The 25,702-nt window shown below is 44.4% G+C and overlaps 1 protein-coding gene across 5 annotated transcripts in view; it reads left to right on the top strand.

Moving 5' to 3' along the window:
- Positions 1 to 25,702, top strand: part of TRPC1 (transient receptor potential cation channel subfamily C member 1) — a 313,340-nt gene that overhangs the window by 110,867 nt on the left and 176,771 nt on the right. For all 5 annotated transcript variants that reach the window (XM_073674674.1, XM_073674675.1, XM_073674677.1 and 2 more), the window contains 3 exons: positions 2,107 to 2,246; positions 3,286 to 3,429; positions 22,709 to 22,884. In XM_073674674.1, coding sequence (XP_073530775.1) covers positions 2,107 to 2,246; positions 3,286 to 3,429; positions 22,709 to 22,884 — 460 coding nt within the window. The remainder of the gene's footprint in view (positions 1 to 2,106; positions 2,247 to 3,285; positions 3,430 to 22,708; positions 22,885 to 25,702) is intronic.

Genomic DNA, 25,702 nt, shown 5'->3' with positions numbered 1-25,702 from the left:
AACCCGTTCGAGTACCCTGGGGTGGGGAGATACGTAGAACAGTTAGTAGAAGCCTTGGTAGCGAAGCCGTGTTTGGTCTCCAAGCGTAATGGGGGACAGGCCAGATCCAATGGCTCCAAAATGGCCTTCCTTTGACTTTCCGTTGAGAAGTTATGATCCATCATAGGTTTTGGAGCTTCAGCTACCAGACCTAGAGGGAGAAAAACTAGGACCATCCTGGGGTGGGAAATGGAGCGACCGACCAATGGGTTAATGGCTCGTGCGCTGGCCCAGTGTTCTCTTCTATGGCAGGTCAAACCGTTGTATTGTGTTGGAAGAAACTGGAAACCGCTGATACCCCATAACTCTTTCTCCCCCTCCCATACTCATAGTTCTGCTTCAAGTCACTTGTCTCATCTATTGCATTTTTCTTGTGCCCTGTTGTGTATAAATATATGATTCTTCTTTGTGTTATTCTATGCCTGATGAAGATGAGTAGTCTCAAAAGCTTGCAATTTGTTACCATCTTTTCAGTTAGCTGTTAAAATGCATCAACCACTGAGGACTCTCAAATCAAAATATTTTTCTCTCTACTGGCTAACACGGTACAAAGATATATTTTATTCCTGTTTCAAAGCTATAGGCAGTTAAAGCACACCTGTCAGTAGGATTGTGCTCAGTAAACTACATATACTGTCAGGTGGGCGACATTACACTGATTAATATGATACCTTGGTTGATGAAATCCGTCCTGTGGTTCTTGTGTAATCTTTACTTTCAGTTTGGAGGTAATATACTCGTGCTCTGGGGTGGCCTGTGGAGGGCGCTCTAACTAGTGCTCTGCTTACATATTCATCTGTATGCTCTTATGACAGCTCACTGATCACTCACTGACCTGCCTCCTATTTTACATAATGCATCTAGTAGTGTGGGGCTAGGTGAAATAGGAGGCAGCTCAGTGAAGGCAAAGTGACCTGTCATAAGAGCATGCAGATGAATATGTAAGCAGAGCACCAGATAGAGTGCCCCCACAGGCCATCCCGAAGCATGAGCATATCATTATCTACAAACTGAAAGTAAAGATTACACATGAACCACAGGTCGGATTTCATCAACCAATCAGTGTAATGTCGCCCACCTGACAGTGTATGTAGTTTACTGACCACACTTCTGCTGACAGGTGTGCTTTAAAGGAAGTCACAAAAGACGCAATATACTGCATGCATTGTTGTGCATGTTCATTAGTTTTAATGTCTATTGAGCACTTCTTCAGGCAGAATCCACCTGAAAAAGACGCCGCTTGCACATACCCTAAAACTGTCTTTTTGTTGTTGAACTTTTGAAAAGTATTTAATATAGCATTTTATTTTTATTTCTGAGTATGGCTGTGTGAACACGTTCAGTATTTGTTGCAGAAAAATCTGCAAATACTGATGGGTTGGCAGGAAAAACGCTGCCTAAAATACGCATGTTTTCTCTATGTTTTTAACATCTTTTTTGCAGTCAACGAGTCCGTGGAAACTATCGGATTGCACTCATATGATATCAGACTGCAGTTCGATTTCCACAGAATGACAGAATGCAGAAGATAGAAAAAAAAATTTCTTCATATTCTCCTCATCCGAGAGACGCAGATCACACTGTGCTCTCACTTTGATCAAACTCTGATCAGAGTGGGATCAGAGAGTAATTTGCATTATTAACCCAATTCTCTAGGATGAGAGAATTTACGCTTGTCTGACTCTAGCCTTAGAATGCAGTGACAGTTCACATGCCGGATCGCTGCTACATTGGGGCTCCCGAAATAAGCCGCGTGTTGTGCTCTGCGACCCCATAGGGAAGGAATGGAGGGGTTGTCAGGCATGCGTCTTGCCTCTCCATTCTAAAGGGAATAAAAGTGTCCCATTCTACTGACTGGTGTGGGTCCCTGCAGTCAGACCCGCCACTGATCTATAAGTTACCACCTATCCTGTCAATAGGCGACAATAGCTTATCTTCACTGCAGAGCCCCATTAATGCATGTGATTTTTTTGATGTACGTGATTTCTTTTTCTAATGGCCGATGACATAATTGATAACCACTTAATAAACTAATTATAACACCGAATCCTCATATATTTTTTTCAGGGATGGTCTGGTCAGATGTGAAGCGTCTTTGGTATGATGGCCTGGAAGATTTCTTGGAAGAATCTCGGAATCAGCTCAGCTTTGTGATGAATTCATTGTATTTAGCAACTTTCACTCTAAAAATCGTGGCTTACAGCAAGGTAACTATATATTGTGCTTCATGTAGCAACAACGTACTAACATAGTAACGTAGGTTGAATAAAGACCTAGGTCCATCCAGTTCAACCTTCTTCCCCCAATTGTACTCCCTACACTAACACTACACTAACTTACTAAATAACTGGGACTAGGCCTCACAAATGTATTATTATTATTACGATTTTTATTATTGCTGCACTATTACAATTAAAAATGTACTAGTTTATAATTTAAATTTTTTAATTAGTTTCATATTTTGTATTACTCTTGGGATTCTAATAATGGTATTACTAAAATCTCTATACCTAAATTTGTTGATCCACAAGAAGGCAAAAACCCCAGGACACCTTCAGCCAATTTGTGTCACAGGGGAAAAAATCTTTCTTGACTCCGAGAAAAGGCGATCAGTCCTAGAACCCTGGATCAAACCTAATTATATATTACTAGTTATATATTTAATACTACACTACTTATTGTACTACTGCCGTTATTTTAATTTGTTTTTATTTTTATAAATGTAACTATTTGATATTGTTACTATTATTAACATCCTGCTATCTTATTGCAATATTATTCTAACTTTCCTATCACTTCTAATACTACCGTATGTCTACACTGTTGATTCAAAAGAAGGCAAAAACCCCAGGACTCCTTCAGCCAATTTGTGTCACAAGGGAAATATTCCTTCTTGACCCTGAGAAAAGGCGATCAGTCCTAGAACCCTGAATCAACCCTAATTATGATACTAGTTATGTAATTACTATTACTATACTAAATGTACTACTATAGGTGTAATATTTTGTCTAATTTAACTGTAACCCACAATGTTATGTGTATCGAGGAAATCATTCAGCCCTTTTTTGACAGCTGTTATAGTGAAAGCTGTTATTAAAGGGATACATTTTAGGAACATTTATCACATTGGTTCATCAATATTACTGTATATGGATCGGTGACTTATTATCAGTAATATAGAATCGAATTCTTATCACTTGTATTGAAGAAATGTGTGGAATCACAAATGTTTCCTTCATCTGACAGTTCCACTGCAATGCAGAACGAAAAAACTGGGACGCTTTCCACCCCACACTGGTGGCAGAAGGTCTCTTCGCCTTTGGCAATGTGCTCAGCTATCTACGTCTTTTCTTTATGTACACAACTAGTTCAATACTGGGACCATTACAGGTAAATCCTCTGCTGTAATTATACTGATCTATACTATACTTTATTGATATAACATTCAACTTTGTTTGCTTGGGATGTACATAACTAAATGCAAAGTGTAAGCTTCAGTATCAACCTTCAAATAAATTGATTCCTTTTTTTACACCCTGTAGTGAACATCATATAAAAATTGTAAACTGATCGAGAGTGGTCTGGCCTCCAAGCGATAAGTCATGATTCCATTGTCAACCAGCACATGAGTCCTTCAAGAGCAATTTATTTAATTGAGCTTTTGAGGTTTTTTGTAAGGGATTTTCCTATCATTAAATACCATATCCATTGTTTAAATCATAAAAAAAAATACCAATCTATTCCATGTATATGCTTTTAATGAAGCAGCATAGTATGGTACCACACAGTGTTGAGGGTGTATAGCAATGTGCATGTTCAACTAATGAGCCAAGAGCTGGTGGTCAGACATGCTCAGCCACTCTCCTGTAACACAGCACAGTCAGTAGAAGGCTTACAATTTTTAAATGCGCTTCCATGGACAGGCTGTGTCCAAGCCACTTAGCCTAGAGCAGGGGTCTCAAACACGCGGCCCGCATGCGGCCCCTGAGGCTGCTTTATGCGGCCCGCAGGCACAGACCCCTTGACGATCCCGACCTGGTCCAGGAGGAGCCGCCGACAGCAGCGCTGAATTGCCACACAGAGACTGTTTCCCAGAACTGCATTTCCAATGCCAGCCGCTGGCCAATCAGAGGCCAGCAGCTGATATCTGCGTGTCGGCGCAGCGAGTATGACATCATTGCCATATGCAGATGTCAGCTGCTGGCCTCTGATTGGCCGGCGGCTGACATTGAAAATGCTGTGCTGGGAGACAGTCTCTGTGCGGCAATGCAGCGCTGCTGTCGGCGGCTCCTCCTGGACCAGGTCGGGATCGTCAAGGGGTCGGACTCTGTGGTGCCTGCGGGCCACATCTGCAGGAAGGCCGCCGAGGGAACGGAGGACAGGTGAGAATCATCTTTTTTTTTTTCTATTTTATGTGTGTGAAGAACAGCACAGGGGGCACATAGCCACAAGAGGGGACCTGGATGGGGCACATAGCCACAGGATGGGGACCTGGATGGGGCACATAGCCACAGGATGGGGACCTGGATGGGGCACAGAGCCTCAAGATGTGGACCTGGATGGGGCACAGAGCCTCAAGATGTGGACCTGGATGGGGCACATAGCCACAGGATGGGGACCTGGATGGGGCACATAGCCACAAGATGGGGACCTGGATGGGGCACATAGCCACAAGATGGGGACCAGAGCCACAAGATGGGGACCTGGATGGGGCACATAGCCACAAGATGGGGACCTGGATGGGGCACATAGCCACAAGATGGGGACCTGGATGGGGCACATAGCCACAAGATGTGGACCTGGATGGGGCACATAGCCACAAGATGTGGACCTGGATGGGGCACATAGCCACAAGATGTGGACCTGGATGGGGCACATAGCCACAAGATGGGGACCTGGATGGGGCACATAGCTACAAGATGGGGACCTGGATGGGGCACAGAGCCACAAGATGGGGACCAGAGCCACAAGATGGGGACCTGGATGGGGCACATAGCCACAAGATGGGGACCTGGATGGGGCACAGAGCCACAAGATGGGGACCTGGATGGGGCACAGAGCCACAAGATGGGGACCAGAGCCACAAGATGGGGACCTGGATGGGGAACATTGCCACAGGATGGGGACCTGGATGGGGCACATAGCCCCAAGATGGGGACCTGGATGAGGCACATTAGTACAAGATGGGCGCCAGGATGGGGAACGTTGCCACAGGATGGGGACCTGGATGGGGCACATAGCCACAGGATGGGGACCTGGATGGGGCACATTAGTACAAGATGGGGACTTGGATGGGGAACATTACTACAAGATGTTTTCCATTATTACTATATGATGCTAATTGTAAGACAATATTACTGTATGTGGCCAATTGGGGGAAATAAAATTGTAAAAAAAATAAAATAAAGCATGAAAAAATATTGGGCACTAAAAATGCTGTTTTATATGTAAACTAAAGTAAACACAAAAAAGTGCACGTTTATTATCGCCACATCCATAACGACCCAAGCCATAAAAAAATAAACACGGCAAAAATGTTCAAAAGGTGTATACAAAAAAAATGGTATCACTAAAAATGTCACATTGAACAAAGAATGCGGCCCCCCAAATTCAAATTTTTTCCATGTGCGGCCCATATACCCAGCCGAGTTTGAGACCCCTGGCCTAGAGGGTCCCAGAGGATATAAATAGAGATATGGACTTACCTAGGACCCCTGGGTTACATCCATGGGGTGGCTGCTGGCAGGTGGACTGGGCTGGTAGAGGATAGTTAGAATGATGGGTCAGTACCAAAAGGTCACTATCAAGAACAAAATCGTAAGACAATAGGGTAGTTTAAACACAAGTCAAGGTAATGGACATAATAAAAAGGCGAAGTACAAACAGTGGAACAGGAGAAAATCAGAGCAAGTATCAACTACATTCTGTGACATTGAAAATTACAACACCAAGAAGGCAGTATCATGGAATTATGGAAATCACTGATATAAAAAAGGAAACTAATTTTTTAAAACATCTCAATTTATTCACTACCTGCATAGCCTAAAAGTGCTAACATGGCCTGCAGTGTCTCAGTACTAGTCTCCCATTGATCACGCCTGGAATGTCATTAGTCGGCAATGGCAAAGGAAGCTGCCAGCAGCGGATCTTGATGATTTGTCCAAGTGCATTCAGCACGGCAGAATATTCTTCAGACAACCATTAATAACTTCATTGATAGCAGCCAGGACATGTAAGTGCGTGTATTTCTGTATGTGGTACTTATGCTCGATGATGAATAAATTGAGATGTTTTCAAAATTTTATTTCAATTTTTTCTTCATTTGCATATCATTAACATGTCTAGCAATCCTGTGATTTTCATATATCCACGACTTCTCCTTCGTCTTTCTTGGTGTTTCATAACAGGCAAATAGAAACAAACTGCTAAGTGTTTAAAGGGAACCTGTCATGTAAAAAATGCTATTAACCTGCAGGTATTAGGTTAATCTGCAGGTTTATAGTGTTCTGAAGTTGAGCCCGGCTGCCAGATGGGGAAATTAACTTTATTCCTCCTGGCAGTCTTGGGCTTTGCTTTCAGTCATGGGGGTCCAGCCGATGCGGCTTCAGTCACTGCTCAGTGAATAGTGAGCGGTGGCTGTAACTGGCACTGACTGACAACCAGCTCAGCATTAGAACTGGCTGTCAGTCAGTGCCAGGGCGCGGTTACTTTCGATGCTCTTTATGTACTGAGTAGTGACTGAAGCCGCGCAGGTTACCCCTTTATGACTGAAAGTCCGAGGCTGCGGGGAGTAATAAAGTTAATTTCCTCCCATCAGCGGGGCTTTCAGTGCGGGCGCTGGGTAGCTTCATAATGCTATTAACCTGCATATTTACCCCATATCTGCAGGTTAATAGCGTTTTTTTTTAAGTGACAGGTTCCCCCCTTAATGACCGTAAATACAACGTAAAAGTGACCTGAGATATAAGAGACTAGCATCTTCTGATGGGTGACAATCCAGCAGCTATCAGCTGTACACTATAGCTGACACCCTGCTGCATCAGCCACGATCAGGGTTGGCACCAACCATGGCCATTTAACCCCTTAAATACTGCTGGTAATAGTGACTACAGCATCTAGATAGTTAATAGAGTGTGGGGGCTCCCTCTTTAACTCAATCAGCACCCTGAGATCTTGATCGTGTGGTCCTGATGTTTGCCATGGCAATTCATGGCCAAATAACGGCCTTAAAGTCTTCCAGCTATAGTGGCCTGTTCAGAAGATAGAAACATTTAGGTGGTAAAAATATTTATTTCATTCCTGTCATTCCAGTTAATAAACTGCCTGAAAGCAATTTTGAATACTTTGAGGGGCACTGTTTTTAAAATGGTGTCACTTTTGGGGATTTGCATTATATAGGACCCCCAAAGTCACTTCAAAACTGAACACGTCCCTAAAAAATAAGTTTCGTAAATTTCCTTGAAAAAAATGAAAAATTACTGTTACATTTTTAAACCTTCTAAAATGTTAACAAAATAATACATCTTACAAATGGCGTTGATGTAAAGCCGAGATGAGGGAAATGTTATTTATTAATGTTTTTGTGTGGTATGACTGTCTGGATTAGGCCGGGGTCCTACTAGGGTATGGCATCCCATGTGATATGCTAATGACACTCAGCTTCTGCCCTGCTGCGAGCGTGAGCAAAGTGTCAGTGCTCTGTGCTCTGATCATCCTCTCGCACAGAGAGGATCGGACAGAGAAAGTAATTTCTCCATCTCCTCCATTGCCGGGAATCGCACTGCATTCAGGTGATATCTGAGTGCAGTGCGATGTTTCACACACACCCATAGACTTATATGGGTGCGTGCGATCCGAATCCAGCATGCAATTGCACCATGTTGTGATTTTTTTCAGTCCGATCGCGATCCGATCGGAGCTGAAAAAGAAAACGCAACTGAGCACACAATCATAGGATTAAATTGGTACGAATGCAATCCAATTTTTTATCGGATTGCATTCGTCCGATTTAATCGCAAGTTAGAGTGAGCCCTTAAAAGGATAATCATTCAAAGTTCGAAAATTGCTAATTTTTTTACATTTCTGTCACATTTCTGATTTTCTTTAAAATAAACACAGAACAAATTAACCTAATTTTACCATTATCATAAACTATAATTTGTCACAAAAAATATCTCAAAATCAATGGGATATGTTGAAGCATTCCAGAGTTATTACTACATAAAGTGACACATGTCAGATTTCAGAAATTTGGCCTGGTCATTAAGGGGTTATGTAGTAAGTAGTCCCTTCAAGCCTCACACTAGGGAGCTAATGAGACAACAATGTTCAGAACCCACAAGATCCCTGCCTGGACAGTACAACAAGACTGTTGATATGAACACATGTAACAAGTGATGAGCGAGCACTAAAATGCTCTGGTGGTGCTCGATACTCGGGTCGAGCACATTGGAATACTCGGATGCTCGACCCGAGCAACGAGTCCAATGTAAGTCTATGGGAAACTCAAGCATTTTTCAGGCAGCTCCCCCTGGCGGTCTGCAGAGGGCCTAATAATTGCCCAAATCGATGGGAACAGTGCTCAAATGACATGGGAACAGCATGGGGAAGACCCCTGGAAGCATCTCTGACTCCCAGGTCACTGCTGTGAACAATGTTGTCAGAGGTATTACGCCACTTTTACGGACTCACAATAAAACATACAAAAATGAAACGAAAATGGATTTTCTTGGGAAATACGTTAAGGAACATCCTTTCCAGGGTAATGACTTGTATATAAGGCAAAATAAATAACCAAAAACAAAAATACTCCTCCACACCTTGAGCTATGTTCACACGTAGCGTTTTTGATGCGTTTTTGCACTTTTGCATTGCTTTCAACCGTGACAAATGCATTCACCGGGAAATGTCATTTTAACATTTTACAACCTTATCTGGCCATGTGGTGTGTGAGATATCATCAGACACATCCTGTTTCATTTATGAAGGAGGGACTCTGAAAGTCACAAAGCCTATTTTTATAGGTTCATCAGGCGGCCTTTACTATTCTTATTGGGCCAGAAGTCGGCCCTCGCTATTTTTAGAGAGCCATCAGCCGGCTATGCTTTGTTGTTCCCATTACTAAAGATTGGGTCTCCTATACTGTTATTGCGAATGCATTGAGTGGCAGGGCTGCCGAAAATTTAGACACACCCCAATACCCCTTTGAAAATTTGGACACACCCCAATACGCCTTTTAAGAGACTTAGAGGAGGGCCTCCTGAAAACCATGTTGCCATTATTAGGAAGTGGGTCTCCCACTGTATTTGCCTATGCAGTGAATGCAAGGGGTGCCAAAAATTTGGAGGCACTCCAGTGCCCCTTGGAAGAGATGTGGAGGTCAGAGGGCCTCCTGAAAACAATGTTCCCATTATTAGGAAGTGGGTCTCCCATAGTGTTGGCCTCTGCAGTGAATGCAAGGGCTGCCAAAAATTGAGAGGCTGTTACGGATCCGGGTGGTGGAACCTCTGTGCTGTGGTGCACGGAAGGACCAGAAGGGCGTGACTAAGTACCTACTCAGCCTGACCAAGGTTGCACGGCGGCTCAATCGACTCCATGAACAAGGGAGGGACCGAGCAGGGGGACCAGGTGCCACTCTGGGACCGACCTTGTATGAGAGCAGGTGACTCCCATGGGTCAGATGGCAGGAACTGACCGGTACAGCGGATGAGCACGGCAGGCAGGCTGACAGGTGGTCCGGGTAGACGAGCAGGCAGATTCGGCTGATAGCCAGACGGGTGTTCCGGGTAGGCAGGCTGGCGAGCAGAACGGGTAACTGGCAGGTGCTCCCAGGTAAGCAGGCTCAGGCTGGCGGGCACGGCAGGTAACAGACGGGTGCTTCCAGATAAGCAGGCGGACAGAGCCCATAGACAGACTGGCGGACTGGACTGTAGACAGACTGTCAGGCTGGATAGTAGTCAGACTGGCGGGCTGGACTGAAGATCAGACTGGTGGACAGGACTGACTTGCAGAGGGACCTGAGGGCTGAAGCAACAGTAAGAAACACAGAGCAACAACCTTGCATGGCCTCCTCCATATTGGAGGAGGTGCTTGAAATAGGGAAAGTCCTCCGGCCATTGGCCGGGGACTTTTTAGGATGGCACACGCGGCCCCTTTAAGAGGGAGGGCGCGCGCGCGCCCTAAACACAGTGCCCAGGAAGCTGCATGCACCAGCAGCAGCAGTAGCAGAGGGGCCGGAAGACGCTGGACCAGAAGCGCGGCGGTAAGGAGGATGGTGTCTCTGCCTGGCAGGGGGCAGAGACGTCGATGCTACAGAGGCACTCCAATGCCCCTTGGAAGAGACATAGAGGGCCTCATGAAAAAATGTTCCCATTATTAGTAAGTGGGTCTCCCATAGTGTTGGCCTATGCAGTGAATGCAAGGGCTGCCAAAAATTGGGAGGCACTCCAATGCACCTTGGAAAAGATGTGGAGGAGGGCCTCATAAAAAAATGTTCCCTTTAGAAAGGAGCAGGTCTCCTATACTTGTAATGCCCATGCACTAAGTGTATGGGCTGACAAACATTTACACTTGGGGGGTATACATGAACATACTGTATAAAAAAATTTATTATGGGCATCATAAACACCCTTTAAAAAATTATGTGGGTGTTGCATCACGGACCACGGTCACCCTGGTGATATGGTGGTGGAGGATGAGGATGAGGAGAAGGAGGAGAACAAGACCAAATAGCCAAAATCAGGAAGCGTATACCCATGTGTGGGTGTGAAAAGGTGCATGGGAATACACCTCCCAAAAAAAGACACTGGATTTGAGTTTATGTTACGCTGCTATCATTCGGTGGTGTTGAGAAGTCTGGCCCAATCCAGCCCTTGTTCATTTTTATAAGAGTCATCCTGTCAGCATTTTCAGTTGACAGGCAGATGCGCTTATCAGTTATAATTCCACCAGCGATACTAAAAACCCGCTCTGATAAAACGCTAGTGGCAGGGCAGGCCAGGACCTCTAAGGCATAGAGAGCAAGTTCATTCCACGTGTCCAGCTTAGATACCCAATAAATATAAGGCACAGAGGAATCATGGAGGACGTTGATACGGTCGTCAAGGTACTCCCTCAGCATCTTCCCAAACTTTGCACTCCTTGTGAGAGTACCCCGCGCCTCAATGCCTGTGCGATGGGAGGGGCTGAGAAAACTCTCCCAGAACTTTGGAGTTGTGTCTCTCTCGGCTGTACTCCTTGGTTGTCCAATGAACTGTGACCTCTGCCGCCAGCGTTTTCAGATGGGAAATTTTTAAATAGTTACGCAACAAGGGCCTTCTAGTACTGCCCCATTTTTTGTATACCTGTCCGGCTCAGGAATAAAAGATATAAAGTTCTCCTTGTAGCATGGGTCTAGAAGTGTCACCAACCAGTAATGACTGTCACCCAAAATTTTGAGAATGTGAGGGTCACGGGAAAGGCAGCCTAACATAAACTCAGCCATGCGTGCCAGACTGCTAACAGGCAAGACTTCCGTGTACTCACAGAGAGGAAGACTGACCATGCTCTCCTCCTCCTTCTCCCTGTCCTCAGGCCATCCACGCTGAACAGACGGTATGACAGTTTTACAGGTAGTACCATCTATAGCGCATGAAACTAGCTCCTGTTCTTCCTCCTCCTCTTCCTCATTGTCACCCAATCCACGTTGGGATGAGATGAGGCTGGGCTGTGTGTAATCACCCTGTATGGTTCCTTGCTCCATCTCATCGTGCTCCGCCTGCAATGCATCCTCTTTTGATTTTGAAGACATAGAAGACAGAAGACATAGAAGCGGGATGGTCACGCTAATTATAGCGTCATCGCTGCTCACCATCTTGGTGGAGTCCTCAAAGTTTTGGAGAAAGGTACAGATGTCTGACATCCATGTCCACTCCTGAGGTCTGTGTGGAGTCAGAACTGAATACCGACGGCCTTGTTGATGCTAGTAGTCAACAACTGCCTCTTCTGCTCACAAATCCTTCCCAACATCTGCAGTGTAGAGTTACAACGCATGGGGACATCACACACCAGTCAGTGAGCCGAAAGCTGCAAACGCTGCTGAAGCACGGCAAGAGCGGTGGAAGCTGTAGCTGACTTTCTAAAATGGGCACACAGGCGGCGTACTTTGACAAGCAGATCCAGCAGCTCTGGGTAGCTTTTGAGAAACCGCTGAACCACGAGGTTAAGCACATGGGCCAGGCATTGTACATGTGTGAGCTTTCCTCGCCTCACAGCCGCCACCAGGTTCCGGCCATTGTCCTGGCTATAGGTTCAGCGGTGTCAGCCACAGATCTGTCTGCTCTTTCAGAGCTGTCCACAACTCTTCATTGTGCGGTTTGTCACCTAAGCATATTAGCTTCAGCACAGCCTGTTGCCGCTTGGCCGAGGCAGTGCTGCAGTGCTTCCAGCTTGTGACTGATGTGGTCATTTCGGAGATGGAGGCTGAAGAGGAGGAGGAGGATGAGGTGCAGGAGCTGTAGACTATGGGGGCAACTCTGATTGACCTAGGGCCTGCAATCTTCTTCGTTGGGAAGATGTATTCCGTCCCAAGGTCCGACTGGGTCTCGGCTTCCACTATGTTAATCCTGTGTGCCGTCAGCGAGATGTACCGTTCCTGCCCACAAGCACTTGTCCATGTGTCCGTGGTTAGGTGGACTTTCCCTGTAACTGCATGTTGAGGGCACGGTTAATGTTGTGGGACACGTGCTTGTGTAATGCGGGGACGGCACACCGGGAGAAATAGTGACGGCTGAGGACCGAGTATCGAGGGACGGCCGCCGCCATCAGGTTGTGGAAAGCTTCCGTCTCCATGAGCCTAAAGGCAACATTTCGAGCGCAAGCAGTCGCAAAATGTGTGAATTTATTAGTGTGGCCTGTGAGGCATTGGCTGCTTATCTGCGCTTGCGGTCCGAGGACTGGGGTTTGGACACACGAACGCTGCGCTGGGAAAAGGACGTGCTTGCTGATGGTGCTATTTGAGAGTGTGCAATGACAGGTGCAGGGCAGGAGGCATCTTCGCATGCACTATGGACAGGGGATTGGCTTGCACGCACAACAGCGGAAGAAGTAGTGGTGTCACCCGCAGACACTGTTCCTGGACCCTGGGGTTCGGCCCAAAAAGTTGGGTGCTTTGCTACCATATGCCTGATCATGCTGGTGGTGGTCAGGCTGGTAGTTTTGCTACCCCTGCTGATGGTGGCCTGGCAGGTGGTGCAAATGGCCTTTTTGGGGTTATCGGCAGAGTCTCTAAAAAACAACCAGTCTCGGGAAGACCTAACAGTTGTACTGGCAACTTCCGTCGTGTTGGTGATACGGGGAACGGTTGCCCGCCTTCTGTCTGTGGCCACCACACTGCTTCTTCCTGCCTGTTGTGGTGCTCTGCCTCCTTCCCCCTGTGTGCTGCTGTCCTTGCTCTGCATGTCCTCCTGCCAGGTTGGGTCAGTTACTATATCATCCACTACCTCGTCTTCCACTTCCGCACCCTGGTCCTCCTCCTGACTTTCTGGCAATTGTGTCTCATCATTGTCCACCTCTTATGACACTTTCCCACCGACGCCTCCGTATCACCGTGGCTGCTCAAATATTTGGGCATCGCTACATGCGATCTCCTCTTGCCCCACTTCAAGTGGACCAGGTGAGAGGCCCTAATCTATAAATGGAAAAGTGAAAAGCTCTTCGGAGTGTCCAAGTGTGGTTTCAATTGTCTCTGGGCACTCGGCATGGTGGGAGGAAGGAGGATCAGGGTGAGGAATATGCAGTCCAGACTCACGGCTACTGAGACTTGACCGTGTGGAAGACAGGGTGGTGGTGGTGGTGGCTAAGTGACTGGAAGCATTATCTGCTATACAACCAATAACCTTTTCACACTGCTCTGTGTTCAATAGTGGTGTTCTGCGGTCCCCTATTATTTGGAACAGGAAGGTCGAGCGAGAAGATGTGGGTGTTTGTTGTGGCACAATTTTAGCTTGCCCACGGCCTCGGCCTCTGCATGCACCATCACCATCCCTTGCCACGTGCCTTGCCCATTTAAAATGGAGGACAATATCTTCAACGCTCACTACAAATGGCTGAATTTGGAGCGAATTTATATGCGATCCGTGTGATGGACAAACCACAGTTTTAAATAGTTGGCCTGTAGGTAACTATTTTGAACAGCAAACCGGTGTCAAAAACTTCACTGACACACTGAAACAAAATTTTAATGGAGGCCAGAAATGTCAATATTTTCAGCGCAATTATATGTGATCCGTGTGACGGACAAACCACAGTTTTAAATAGCAGGCCTGTAGGTATCTATTTTTAACAGTGCCAACCTCGTGTCAATCAGTTCACTGACACACTGCAATAAAATTTAAATGGAGGCCAGAAATGGCAATATTTTCAGCGCAATTATATATGATCCGTGTGACGAACAAACCACAGTTTTAAATAGCTGGCCTGTAGGTAACTATTTTTAACAGCAAACTGGTGTCAATAGCTTCACTAACACACTGCAACAAAATTTCAATGTAGGCCAGAAATGGCAATATTTTCAGCGCAATTATATGTGATCCATGTGACGGACAAACCACAGTTTTAAATAGCTGGATTTTTAGCGCTGTAATATCAGGTAATATGGAAAGGACCTGGCTGTATTCTGCAGTGCCAACAAGCAAATGGAGCAGATAAACGGTGTTCTCTGGATTGCTTTTTAAGCAAATAATCAGGATTAAGATAAAAAAATATATATTCCTGGCCTCTGATACCTGGGTCTATTTCTACAAATATTTGTAAAAGCACCAGCAGACAGAACTGGAATGGACCCTCTTGCTATATGCACTGCAGTCTGCTATATATCCTGCCTGCCTGCCTAGCACTGATATCTCTGCAGCTGGATTAGTCCTCAGAAGGACTGTTAGTTGAGATGGATATGTGTCTCTAATATAGTCTGGTATACCTACACTTACTAGAAACAAGTAAATCTCTCCCTAGCTCAGCAGCAGCTCTCCCTACACTGATTCCGGAGTGACTGTGACGAGCATGGTGGCGCCAGGTCTGGTATAGACCTGATGATGCCGTGCGGCCAGCCAATCACTGTAATGCCACAACCAACATGGCTGCGACATTACAGTGTGTGGCAGACAATTCCTGCATGTTGATTGGCGCTCTAAAGAGCGCCAAACATGCAGGGAGGGGACCTGAGCCCTCGCCGAGCAACACCGGAAATACTCGGCGAGCGCCGAGCATTTCGAGCAGTGAGATGCTCGGGCGAGCACCGAGCAGTAGCGAGCATGCTCGCTCATCACTACATGTAACCCATAAACATTAACTCCCCCTTTTTAGAAAAAAACATTGACACCATGGAACTTCTTTTATGGATGGAGTTATTCATATGAATGTTAACCAACATTGTAATTCTTTCTCTTTAATCAAGCTTGAGCTGAAACGGTATGCACCAGTGGACTCCCAGTGGGCAAGTCCATCTTCAGATCGTTCAAAACTCAAATCATATATTCTTTACCGCTTTGGAGGGACTCGTGTAAACCTGCATCGAGCCCCGACCCCCATTCAACAAAAATAGGGCTTGCTCGACTCCATCCTGAAGGCCAGATAGAAATATATCTAGGTCGTTAAGGTGCACCCCATCTTGGGACATCAAACAATGATTAAACCCTTCTAACTGCTTGTGTCACATTACAACCCCTGCTCTGGACCTAATGAAAAGTGAAACCCGGCAATTAACTGTTCTGCGTGCCCTTTCTACCGCCAAAGCATCTCTGGCACCTTTCCAAGTAATCCTCGGAATGATTTCCGACCACCCTAAGATTATCTCTGGAAAAAATCCAACAATACGCTCTAAGTCCACACGCATAAAGGTCATGAGTTCAACCATTTTGAAAAAACAAAGGTCATTGCCCCCTGCATGAATGATCAAAATTACTGGAGAACTAGCTATTTTGCTAATCTCTAGAGCCTCAGGTAAAACCTGGGACCAGGTCAAACCCCGTATTCCTCCCCACATCACGTCAATATTCCGGAAACCCAAATTTTTTCCACCAAGTCTGCATTTGGCCCTCTGCGCCACCCAAAAGACATATGAATGTCCCAGAAAACATATTGGCCTCCGAGGACCTAAAAGAACAATATGTTAGTTTAACAGCTCAGGGCGAATGTAACTTGCAAAGCATTCACATTTCCACCGACCAATTTTCTTAACATCTTCATTAGATAGGGCCGCTGTAGATGCTTCTGTAGCCGCGCCGATCCTGAATGAGTGAGTGCCAAACTCATTGGGGGGTGCACCTACCAACGCTAAACAGCGCTTGAGGATGGACTGAAATTGAAAGCGAGTAAGATTACTTCACTCGCAATGAATTAAAAAAATTTTACCCACCATATGGAAAGCCAAATAATCAAGAATTGTGCAGATAGGGCATGCCAAACCCTCAACCTGTTTTAACGGGATCCAGCAACTGCGACCAAATTGATCTGTTTTTGATCGACGAATACGTAAATGGATGGACTCATTGCCGACGAGAACGTCGTCCCTTTGTAAACCTCCTGGCTTTTCTTTTGACGGTGCAACCAGCTCACCTACCCGAAGGGCCCCGAAAAAGGCTAAGGAAAAATCTGCATTGTATAGGGCTGCCTCTTATTTGTTATTACATACAGTATGGGTCGCGCCGATCAGGCGGCACAACATTGAATAAGAAATGGGACACCGGCATTCTTTTCTGACTATATCCTTTTTCCAACCCTTCAAAGCTTGGCAAATAAGGAAGGACTTGGTAAAATCAAAAATACCCCTTAGGCGAAAATGAAAACTTAATCCCGCCAAATTTCTCTGTGCTACAGTTGCGCAAACGCCAAAATACTTCAAATGTTCAAATGTAAAAAATACTGAAACATGTGGCCTGTAAGGGAAGAAGCATCTTTTTCAAAAAATTTCAGTCCCACGAAAAGACACCACTCATTCCATGTCTTACCATAGGCATTCCATGTAGCTAGAGCCAAAGAAGACCGGATCAAAGATGGCATACGCTCATCAGTACCTCCCATAGCTCTGGAGGGCATGGTGTTCCTTCCTTGGAAGACTCCGGCATGAGATCTCAAATTTCCTGCCAACGAAAACGTGACAACACATCAGCACATATATTCTTAACTCCGGGAACATGCCGTGACCTAAACCAGATGTTAAATTGAAGGCACTGAAGAACCAAATACCTGAGCAGTACTAAAATCGGCAAAGAGGAAGATGTGAGGTTGCTTATGCAGCTTACCAATCCAGAGTTGTCTGAACAGAAACAAACCCTTTGGTTTGCGAGCCTGGGGCCCCAGAGCTCAACAGCTACCACAATATGAAATAGTTCAAGGAACGAAATGTTTCTGCACAGACCGGAGCTAATCCAAGCCTCAGGACATAAATCTGCACACCATTCATTGCCGAAAATAGCACCGAAACCGGCGGACTCAGCAGAGTCGGTGAACAGCTCCAATTCCGAATTGGAGACTTTGGCTGACTGACAGCAAGTGTGTCCGTTAAAATTGAGGAGAAAGTTTTTCCAAACATTCAAATCCTTTTTCATTGAACTAGTGACCCTAATACGATGCTCAGGCCTGGAAATTCCCCTGATAGCCAAAAACAGCCGCTGGGAAAAAACTCTGCCCATGGGCATTACTCGGTAGGCGAAAACTATAAGCCTGAGCAAGGACTGCATTTGTTTTAGTGACACCGTTTTTACAGCACAGAAACCTAAAATCATATGTTAAAGCCTCTCTAATTTTTCTTTTGGTAAACTAAAAACCATCTCGTTGGAGTCTGATTCAATACCTAAAAAGGATAACTTACTAGTGGGGCCTACATTTTTTTCAGAAGAAAGGGGAACCCCAAAAGACTGTATCCTGTAACAAAAGGAGCCGAGGAGAAAGCTACAGCAGTTTTTTTTCTCAGGATGAAACAAATAAAAAATTGTCTAAGTAATGAATGATGTCGGTAGAGCCTGTCTCGAAACAGGAGATAGAGCACCCCATAGGTAGACATGTATCATAATAAAAAAGCTCATCCAAAGAGCAGTCTAACAGGTGATGGTAATCCGGGTGCACTGGAAGCAGACGAAAGACTGACGCAATGTCAGATTTTGCCTTAAGGGCTCCTTTGCCTGCTTTTCTTAGCAAATCAACGGCTCTAACAAAGGAAACATAGGAAACGTAAGCCTCATCCTTAGATATGCCATCGTTAACTGACGTTCCCTTGGGATAGGAAAGGTAATGGATTAAACTAAATTTATTTGATTCCTTTTTTGGAACAATCCCCAGGGAGGAAACCCTTAAATTTGAAAAGGTGGGGCCTGCGATCCTGCCCAATGCAACTTCTTTGGAATTTTTTTCCCTAGCAACTATTACATTTTCCCTAACAGATTTCAAACTACCTGCTGAAAAGGGTTGGCTGCTAAAGAAAAAAGGTATGAAAAAAAATGAAAGAAACCCACAGCGAAGCTGAGCGGCCGCATCTTTATTGGGATACTGGTCTAGCCATGGAGACATCGCGGCCACTCTCACCAGTGTCCTTACCTTCGCTTGCACCTGCTGGCCTGTTGGGAAACTTACATGTTCTTGAGCAATGGTCCGCTAGATGCTGGGCTCCACAGACCGAGCACTCGTTTCTATACTTGCAGGGGCTGCAGAACCTGCAGTGGCCTTCATTAAAAAGTCAGAATGCACCAGGTCGGCGTATGGCCACCGCCGACTGGGTGGTAGAAGGGGAGGCGGTGGCCGGGGATTGAAATTAGGGGATCCTTTGTAACATCATCAATCTTAACCAAACATCTGTGGCCTTGGCCCCCCACCCAATTTCTGGTTGAAGGGACAAACGACTTCTGAATTCCACATCATATCTGTGCCATGCACAGCCACCGTGAGCTTTGAAAGCATTGTAAATTGTCCGTGAGATATGTAATAAGTGCAGTGCGTGTGTAGTTTACTGTACATGTATTTAGCTAATAAATCAATAAATAAATGAAAAAAATGGCGTAGGGTCCCCCTTATTTTTAATAACCAGCAAAAGTTAAGCAGACTGCTGTGGGCTGATATTAATAGCCTGGAAAGGGGCTATGGATATTGGCCCCTTCCCAGACCAATAACACCAGCCGTAAGCCGCCTCAGAAATGGCGCATCTATTAGATGCGCCAATTCTGGAGCTTAGCCTCAGGGAGGTGTCAATCAGGTTAATGGTTTTGGGGTTGATGTCATCTGTGTAATGTCCGCTGACATCAAACCCAGGGGCTAGTATTGGAGAGGCATCTGTCAGACACCCCCATTACTAATTCAGTAGTGAAAAGAAAGAAACACACACACACAGAAAAGTCCTTTAATTGTAAAAAGCACTCCCTGGCAATTACCCTCTTTTACCCATTTATTACCATAAAAAAATAAAATAATCCACAGGGGTCCGCTGTAAATCCATAATATGGATGTCCCACTATGATCCCTGACTCTGCGCTACATCCCGAGGCTGTGATGAGCGGTGACATCAGTAACGTGACCGCTCACCACAGCCCTCAGAACACACTGAGAGTAGAGTGTGAATTAAGCTGCTGTGACGAGCGGTGACGTCAGTTAGGTTATCGCAGTTCACAGCTGATGAACTGCAGTTTCCTTAATGACGTCACCACTTGCAGAATGAGAACTTACTGACAATTTTTATCTGTGAATTAAAAATTTGGAGAAAGAATAATCAGTCCAAAGGGTGGAAGAAATTTCTCTAATACGATATATCACAAAGTTTCTCAATTTCACGTGTACTATTAATTAATTAAAAAAATAAAATGACTGTTACTTCATGGATAACTTAACCTCTTATGGACTGCCTATAGACAATAAACGTCTGGGCAGTTTGCACTTTACTGTGCAGTAATGCTTTAGAACGTCAATGCAGATTAAGCAGCTTGGCCATGATCAGGGAGCTGTGAGGGCTGGGGAGCCGGCTGTAAGACACAGACAGATTCTCCACAAAGAAGGCAGACATTATTTATTATCATGTTTGCCTTCCTTATTGCTGTGTACACAATATAGAGCCAGCGCATGAGTACACAGAACTGTTTCCTCCTCTGGATCTTGTGCAATAGATCAAAAAAATAAATAAAAAAGCAAGAAAAAACGAATAAATAAAGCAAAACTAAAGAAAAAAAAGAGTCACCGCCAGTCTGAATTGTTGTTTATAACCCTGCCCCTCGAGAAAAAAAAAAAATTTATATGGAAAGGGGAACACAATTTAATGGTCCTTTGTGGCTGTAAAAAAAAAAAAAAAAAGACAAGCATTTCTTATGTTTCTTTATGTTTTCCCACCATATCAGCAAAAACAAAAATTGGCATTAAAATTAAGCCCCGTGTATCATGAAAAAATGATACAAAAACTATTTGAACATCCAAATGAGAAAATATTTTAGATCGGTTAAATGTACATGTGCAATAAAACCTGAAAATGTGCTAGTTAGGATGGATGAGATGGCTCGGTCCTGAACTGGTTAATGTATTTTTGTCCCTATTTGTTACCTTGGATTCTCACACAGTCCACAGACAGACATTCACTTATACACACTGCAGTTTATATTCCAAGTTCTGACCAGCACATTGCAGTTGTCTGTGTTCTTATGAGATTCCACATACTCCAAATTCAGATTTTTAGATCTATTTATACATCAGATTAGATGGTTCATGTAGGAAAATAAGAGACATTATTTTCATAGTTATTAATATCATGAGAAACTCCACTTCGGACAACATAAATCTATATACATAGTAGTTTGGCAAATGTTGTGCTTAACTTATCAGATACAGATTTATTTATTATACTCACTTATATAGCACCATTAATTCCCCAGCACTTTACAGACATCATCATCACTGTACCCATTGGGGCTCACAATCTAAATTCCCTACCAGTATGTATTTGGAGTGTGGGAGAAAATCCACACAAACACAACACGCAAACTATTTGCAGATATTGTCCTTGGTGGGATTTGAACCCAAGAGTTGCAAGGACACGGTGCTAACCACTGAGCCACCATGCTGCCCTGAGATTAGTTACATGTTTTCTAGTCTACTTGAAACTTCACCTGTCAGAAAAATGGTGGTCACAAAATGCCCACTGGCTGATTTAAAGATTTCAAGTGGCCATCAGTGGCTGATTTTACCTGTTCGAAAAAAAATACAGACACGGCTGTGTTATGTGGCTTCCTTAATTGAAATGTATAGGAAGGAGTTAGTGAAAGAGCTGGGTCAGAGGAATGACCTGAAACTCTTGTACTCAAATATAACGTCTGTAATAGGCACAAACTCTGTTGCCTCTGTTAAGTATGCACCCGAGCCAAGCACCGCTTACACGAGATCTTGTGATTATCCCTTTCCTAGGGATTTGGCCGGGCTCAGCCAGTGTAATACATGCCTAGATTATGCCACCTCTGTCTTTTGAAAATCATCTGTTTTCAATAGCAACCAGTAGAAAGTTGTAAGAATATTGGAAGGAATAGAGAAAAAGACATCATGGACTGTTAGATCACTAATATATACATACATACCCTAATTCATCAGGGTAACATTACATATCATGCTAATTCTTAGAATAATACAATCATGCTTGACAAAGCCTATGATATACAACAGGATGAGTCTACAATAACAGGCACCGCCCCTGAGGAGCTTCAATCTGCGTTTGACTCTATAGTTGGTATAGTTTGTGCTAAATATGCATTAAAAAGATGCAAAATTGTGAACTCCTGGCTACATCTTACTGTCTTGCATACTGTGATATGGCCAAGGACCACAGAAGAATGGGCCATCTCTGGACAACCAACATGATTCTAGCTGACCATCATTAATGAAGGTCATGAAATCTTACTATTTAGGCTTGTGAATCTTACATTTTTAAATTTCGGCATTGCAAACAATAAAATATTGGACTAACATAGGAGCATCATGATATGATTTCTGTTATTATTTTCTAGTGAGTATAAGCCATCATACACTTGCAACCCCCCTTATGACTTTTGTTTCTGTAACCCAGACATACAATGGGCAGATAGCAATCTCAGCTGTATCTAGTAACCAACAGAGCCAAGAAAGTCAGAACAGCACATCAAGTGTTATCCTCCAGCTGTAATCTGAGCTGGATATAATCATGGCTGGATTTATACTCTAATGCCTCTCTGTTTCATAACCATTTCCCCGACTGCATTTGCCAGAAAATAGACCACAACGTGACTCTGCTAAACTTGGGAAGTCAAGCATGTCTGCTTTCTGCTGCAGGAAAAAATCCTAAGGGTTCAGACATTAAACCATTTAATCCTACAAAAGGAGGAAATCTGAATCTAGAATCTAGTTTTGCTTTGAAGTCTGAAGTTCATGAGAGCAAAAATATGGATTTGTACTCTAGTAATGGTTGAAGGATTCAGTACATTTTTCTAAAGAACATTATGTATTTGCTCACCATTGCTCCATATTTGATGATGGTATCAAGTGGGAATTGTCAGTAGAAAATCCATTCACAATTGTTAACTACATACAAAAATAATAAAATCCAAAAATGACCCAAATATTCCTGCCAAATGGATGTGCACAGAGACTATATAAAAATGATTTTTATGAATAATTTACAATAATTATTGGTGTTTTTTAGATATCCATGGGTCAGATGTTACAAGATTTTGGAAAATTCCTTGGCATGTTCCTTCTGGTCTTATTCTCATTCACCATTGGACTGACACAGTTGTATGATAAAGGATATACAGTCAATCAAACCAAGGACTGTGTTGGGATCTTCTGTGAGCGCCAGAGCAATGACACCTTCAACTCGTAAGTCCCTTACTCATTTTAGGTAACTTTGATTGAAAAAATTAATATTAATGGTACGTTTGTAACTTCTGTAATAAGCTAATTGGACATGTTATTATCATGTACAGTATATCCACTCCCAAAATGTGCTATGGTTATCCTAATGAAATAAATAATTGTTCTGACATCAGACTACTATTTTCCCAATTGCACATTTAAGAAGGGGTTGTCTGCAACTCTCTAGACTCTGTCAATGTTTATAAGAAGCACCTTATAGTAGGGGCAAATTATCAGATTTATGTGACCCACTTACTTAAGTCTCCCCTGCCTCTCCTCAGAAGTGATTGGAAGTGAAAGAATGGCACTGGATGAATTATATATGTGACGCGCCCCCTGGGCCGTGGGGTACTCGGTGCCGGGCCGGTCGGTGCAGGGGATGTCACAGTGGCAGTGACCCGGTCCGTGACCCAGGGAGTTCAACAAAAGGGGATTATAGTTTTTATAGTTTAATGTTCGTGACGCCACCTGTGGTATGTGGCTATATGGGGCCGCCGCTGCGGTGCAGATCCCCTGGAGCTGATGGTGACGCAGCAGAGTTGGTTCAGCTCTCCACAGGTAGAGCTAAGCTCCAGGGCAGTGCAGTGATGATTAATGAGGTAGATGTTGCTGTGCAGTGTAATGCAGGGGATGGCGCAGATAATAATTCTAGGACACGGTGGGATGCAGTCTTCAAGGTTTACTCACAGTTGTTGAACTCCAGGCTACCAGGACCAGGGTAACCTCCCATGCCGTCCTGTGTTTACCAAGGCAGGGGTTCAGTAATACCTCAGGTAATTCAGGAGTACTTAACGGGACCCCGTTCTGTGTGCCTTCCTTGGTCGTCTTCCTGCTCTGGCTCTCACCCTCCTGCCCTGCACCTCGCAACCAGTGTCGCAAGCCAGTAGCCTCGGGTCTTGTCAGGCGATTTGCAGTCCCCTGAACCCTATGCGGCCACCTTTTCGGTGATGTAATTGTGGTGGTTGCCAGCTGCACCTTGCAAGTACAGCTGCCTCCGGTTAGCTAGCTGAGCCTGATTCTTCTCCACTAGTTTAGAGGCCGGTCCCCTCTGCGGCCTGATCCCTCCACGTCCGTGTGGATTCGGGCGCACAGGTGGTATCCGCACTCGCCGTGCCCCTGGGATCCCCTCACTTCTGGAGCCTTCCTCTGCTCCCTTCCTCATCCTGCCAGTCATCCTGGGCTTCTCAATCTAGGCCCGCTCCTCTGAGCACAGCTCCTACAGAGCTCCTGCTCCCACTCCTTCTCCTCAGGCTGTCTTCTCAGACTGGACTCTCTCTCCCAAAATGGTTCCCTCTTAATATACTCCTTCTGAAGTGCTCCCCTGTTCTTCTTCCTCCACCCACACCCACTACTTGGTTCCACCCTCCAGCTAGGGACCAGGCACTGTGCTCTCCCTTAGGAGCAATCTCGCCCTTCCCTCTGAAGTGGAGTGTAATGGATGCAAGTGGTTGGGTCCCGGGCAGTACTCCATCCTTACCTGAAAGTGGGATACCACACCTCTGGGTGAGATGCAGTACCTCTGTGGTGACTGAACCCGCAGGGGCGCCACATATACATTCAGGGCCGGTCTGAGTCTAAAAAGCAGCACACAAACCCTCACCAGACCAGATACAATTATTATTATTATTATCATAGAGCCATTAATTCCATGGCGCTTTACATGTTTAAAAGGGGTATACATAGCAAACAACAAATACAATAATTTGAACAAAAACAAGTCGGCAACTGGTACAGGAGGAGAGAGGACCCTGCCCGCGAGGGCTCACAGTCTACATGGATGCGTGACGATACAGTAGGTGGGGGTAGAGCTGGTGGTGCAGCGGTATGGTGGAGCGAGGGTTACTGCAGGTTGTAGGCTTGTCGAAAGAGGATACAATATCCATAAGTATAACCAATTTTGACGGAAATACTTTAAATAGCAAGACAAAAGAGACCCTACCAGGGAAATATTGGAGGACACAAATGACTAATGAAAACAAAAAAGGACCCCAGTAACAAACATAATATACACAATTGTTAATAGAAGAATAATATTTATTACATTTATTAACGATTGGCTAATAAAGACACAATGACACAAAATGACAAGGACCTGACAAAAAAGACTAGATGAATGACAAGGGACATGATTAAATATATGGGCTGGGAAGCCCAAATGTAGACTAAATAAAGAAAAATGAAAAAAATACACAGCGGGTGAAATAAGTATTGAACACGACACCAATTTTCTAAGTAAGTATATTTCTAAATGCTAAATACATGGAATTCTCATCAGATGTTGATACCCATCCATACAGGCAAAGCAAACAACCAGAGTTGTCCATAAATTAAGTTATATGTAATAAATGAGAAATGACACAGACAAAAAGTATTGATCACGCTTACTGGAATTTATTTAATACTTCATAGGAAAACCCCTGTTAATGACAACAGCTTCAAGATGCCTCATTGTATGGAGAAACTAGTCACATGCATTGCTCAGGTCTTTTATATTGGGAAAACAATCAAACTGCTTTTTATTTGATTCAGAGAACATTTTAGGTCCATTACGTCAGGAGACTCATACAACATGTTCAGGAAGTTCATCACTCTAATCCTGAGGTGCTGCTGTTTGCAGGATTAGAAAAGGTTAAAATACTGGTCCAGGGAGGTAATCATCATAAACTCCTACTGAGGAGAGAGACCAGATGGATAATGCACACGCAGGCACAAGGACCGCAAATTTTTAAAGAAAAGATTGACATGCCAGTGTTTTTATGAATAGTTTGCTATGTATTCATTT

This window comes from Phyllobates terribilis, unplaced genomic scaffold (genome assembly GCF_046119375.1).
Source record: "Phyllobates terribilis strain yellow unplaced genomic scaffold, ASM4611937v1 Scaffold_3__8_contigs__length_932513732, whole genome shotgun sequence".
Lineage (NCBI taxonomy): Eukaryota > Metazoa > Chordata > Amphibia > Anura > Dendrobatidae > Phyllobates > Phyllobates terribilis.
Note: the sequence above shows the minus strand (reverse complement) of the source record. Positions and strands in the feature narration are given on the sequence as shown.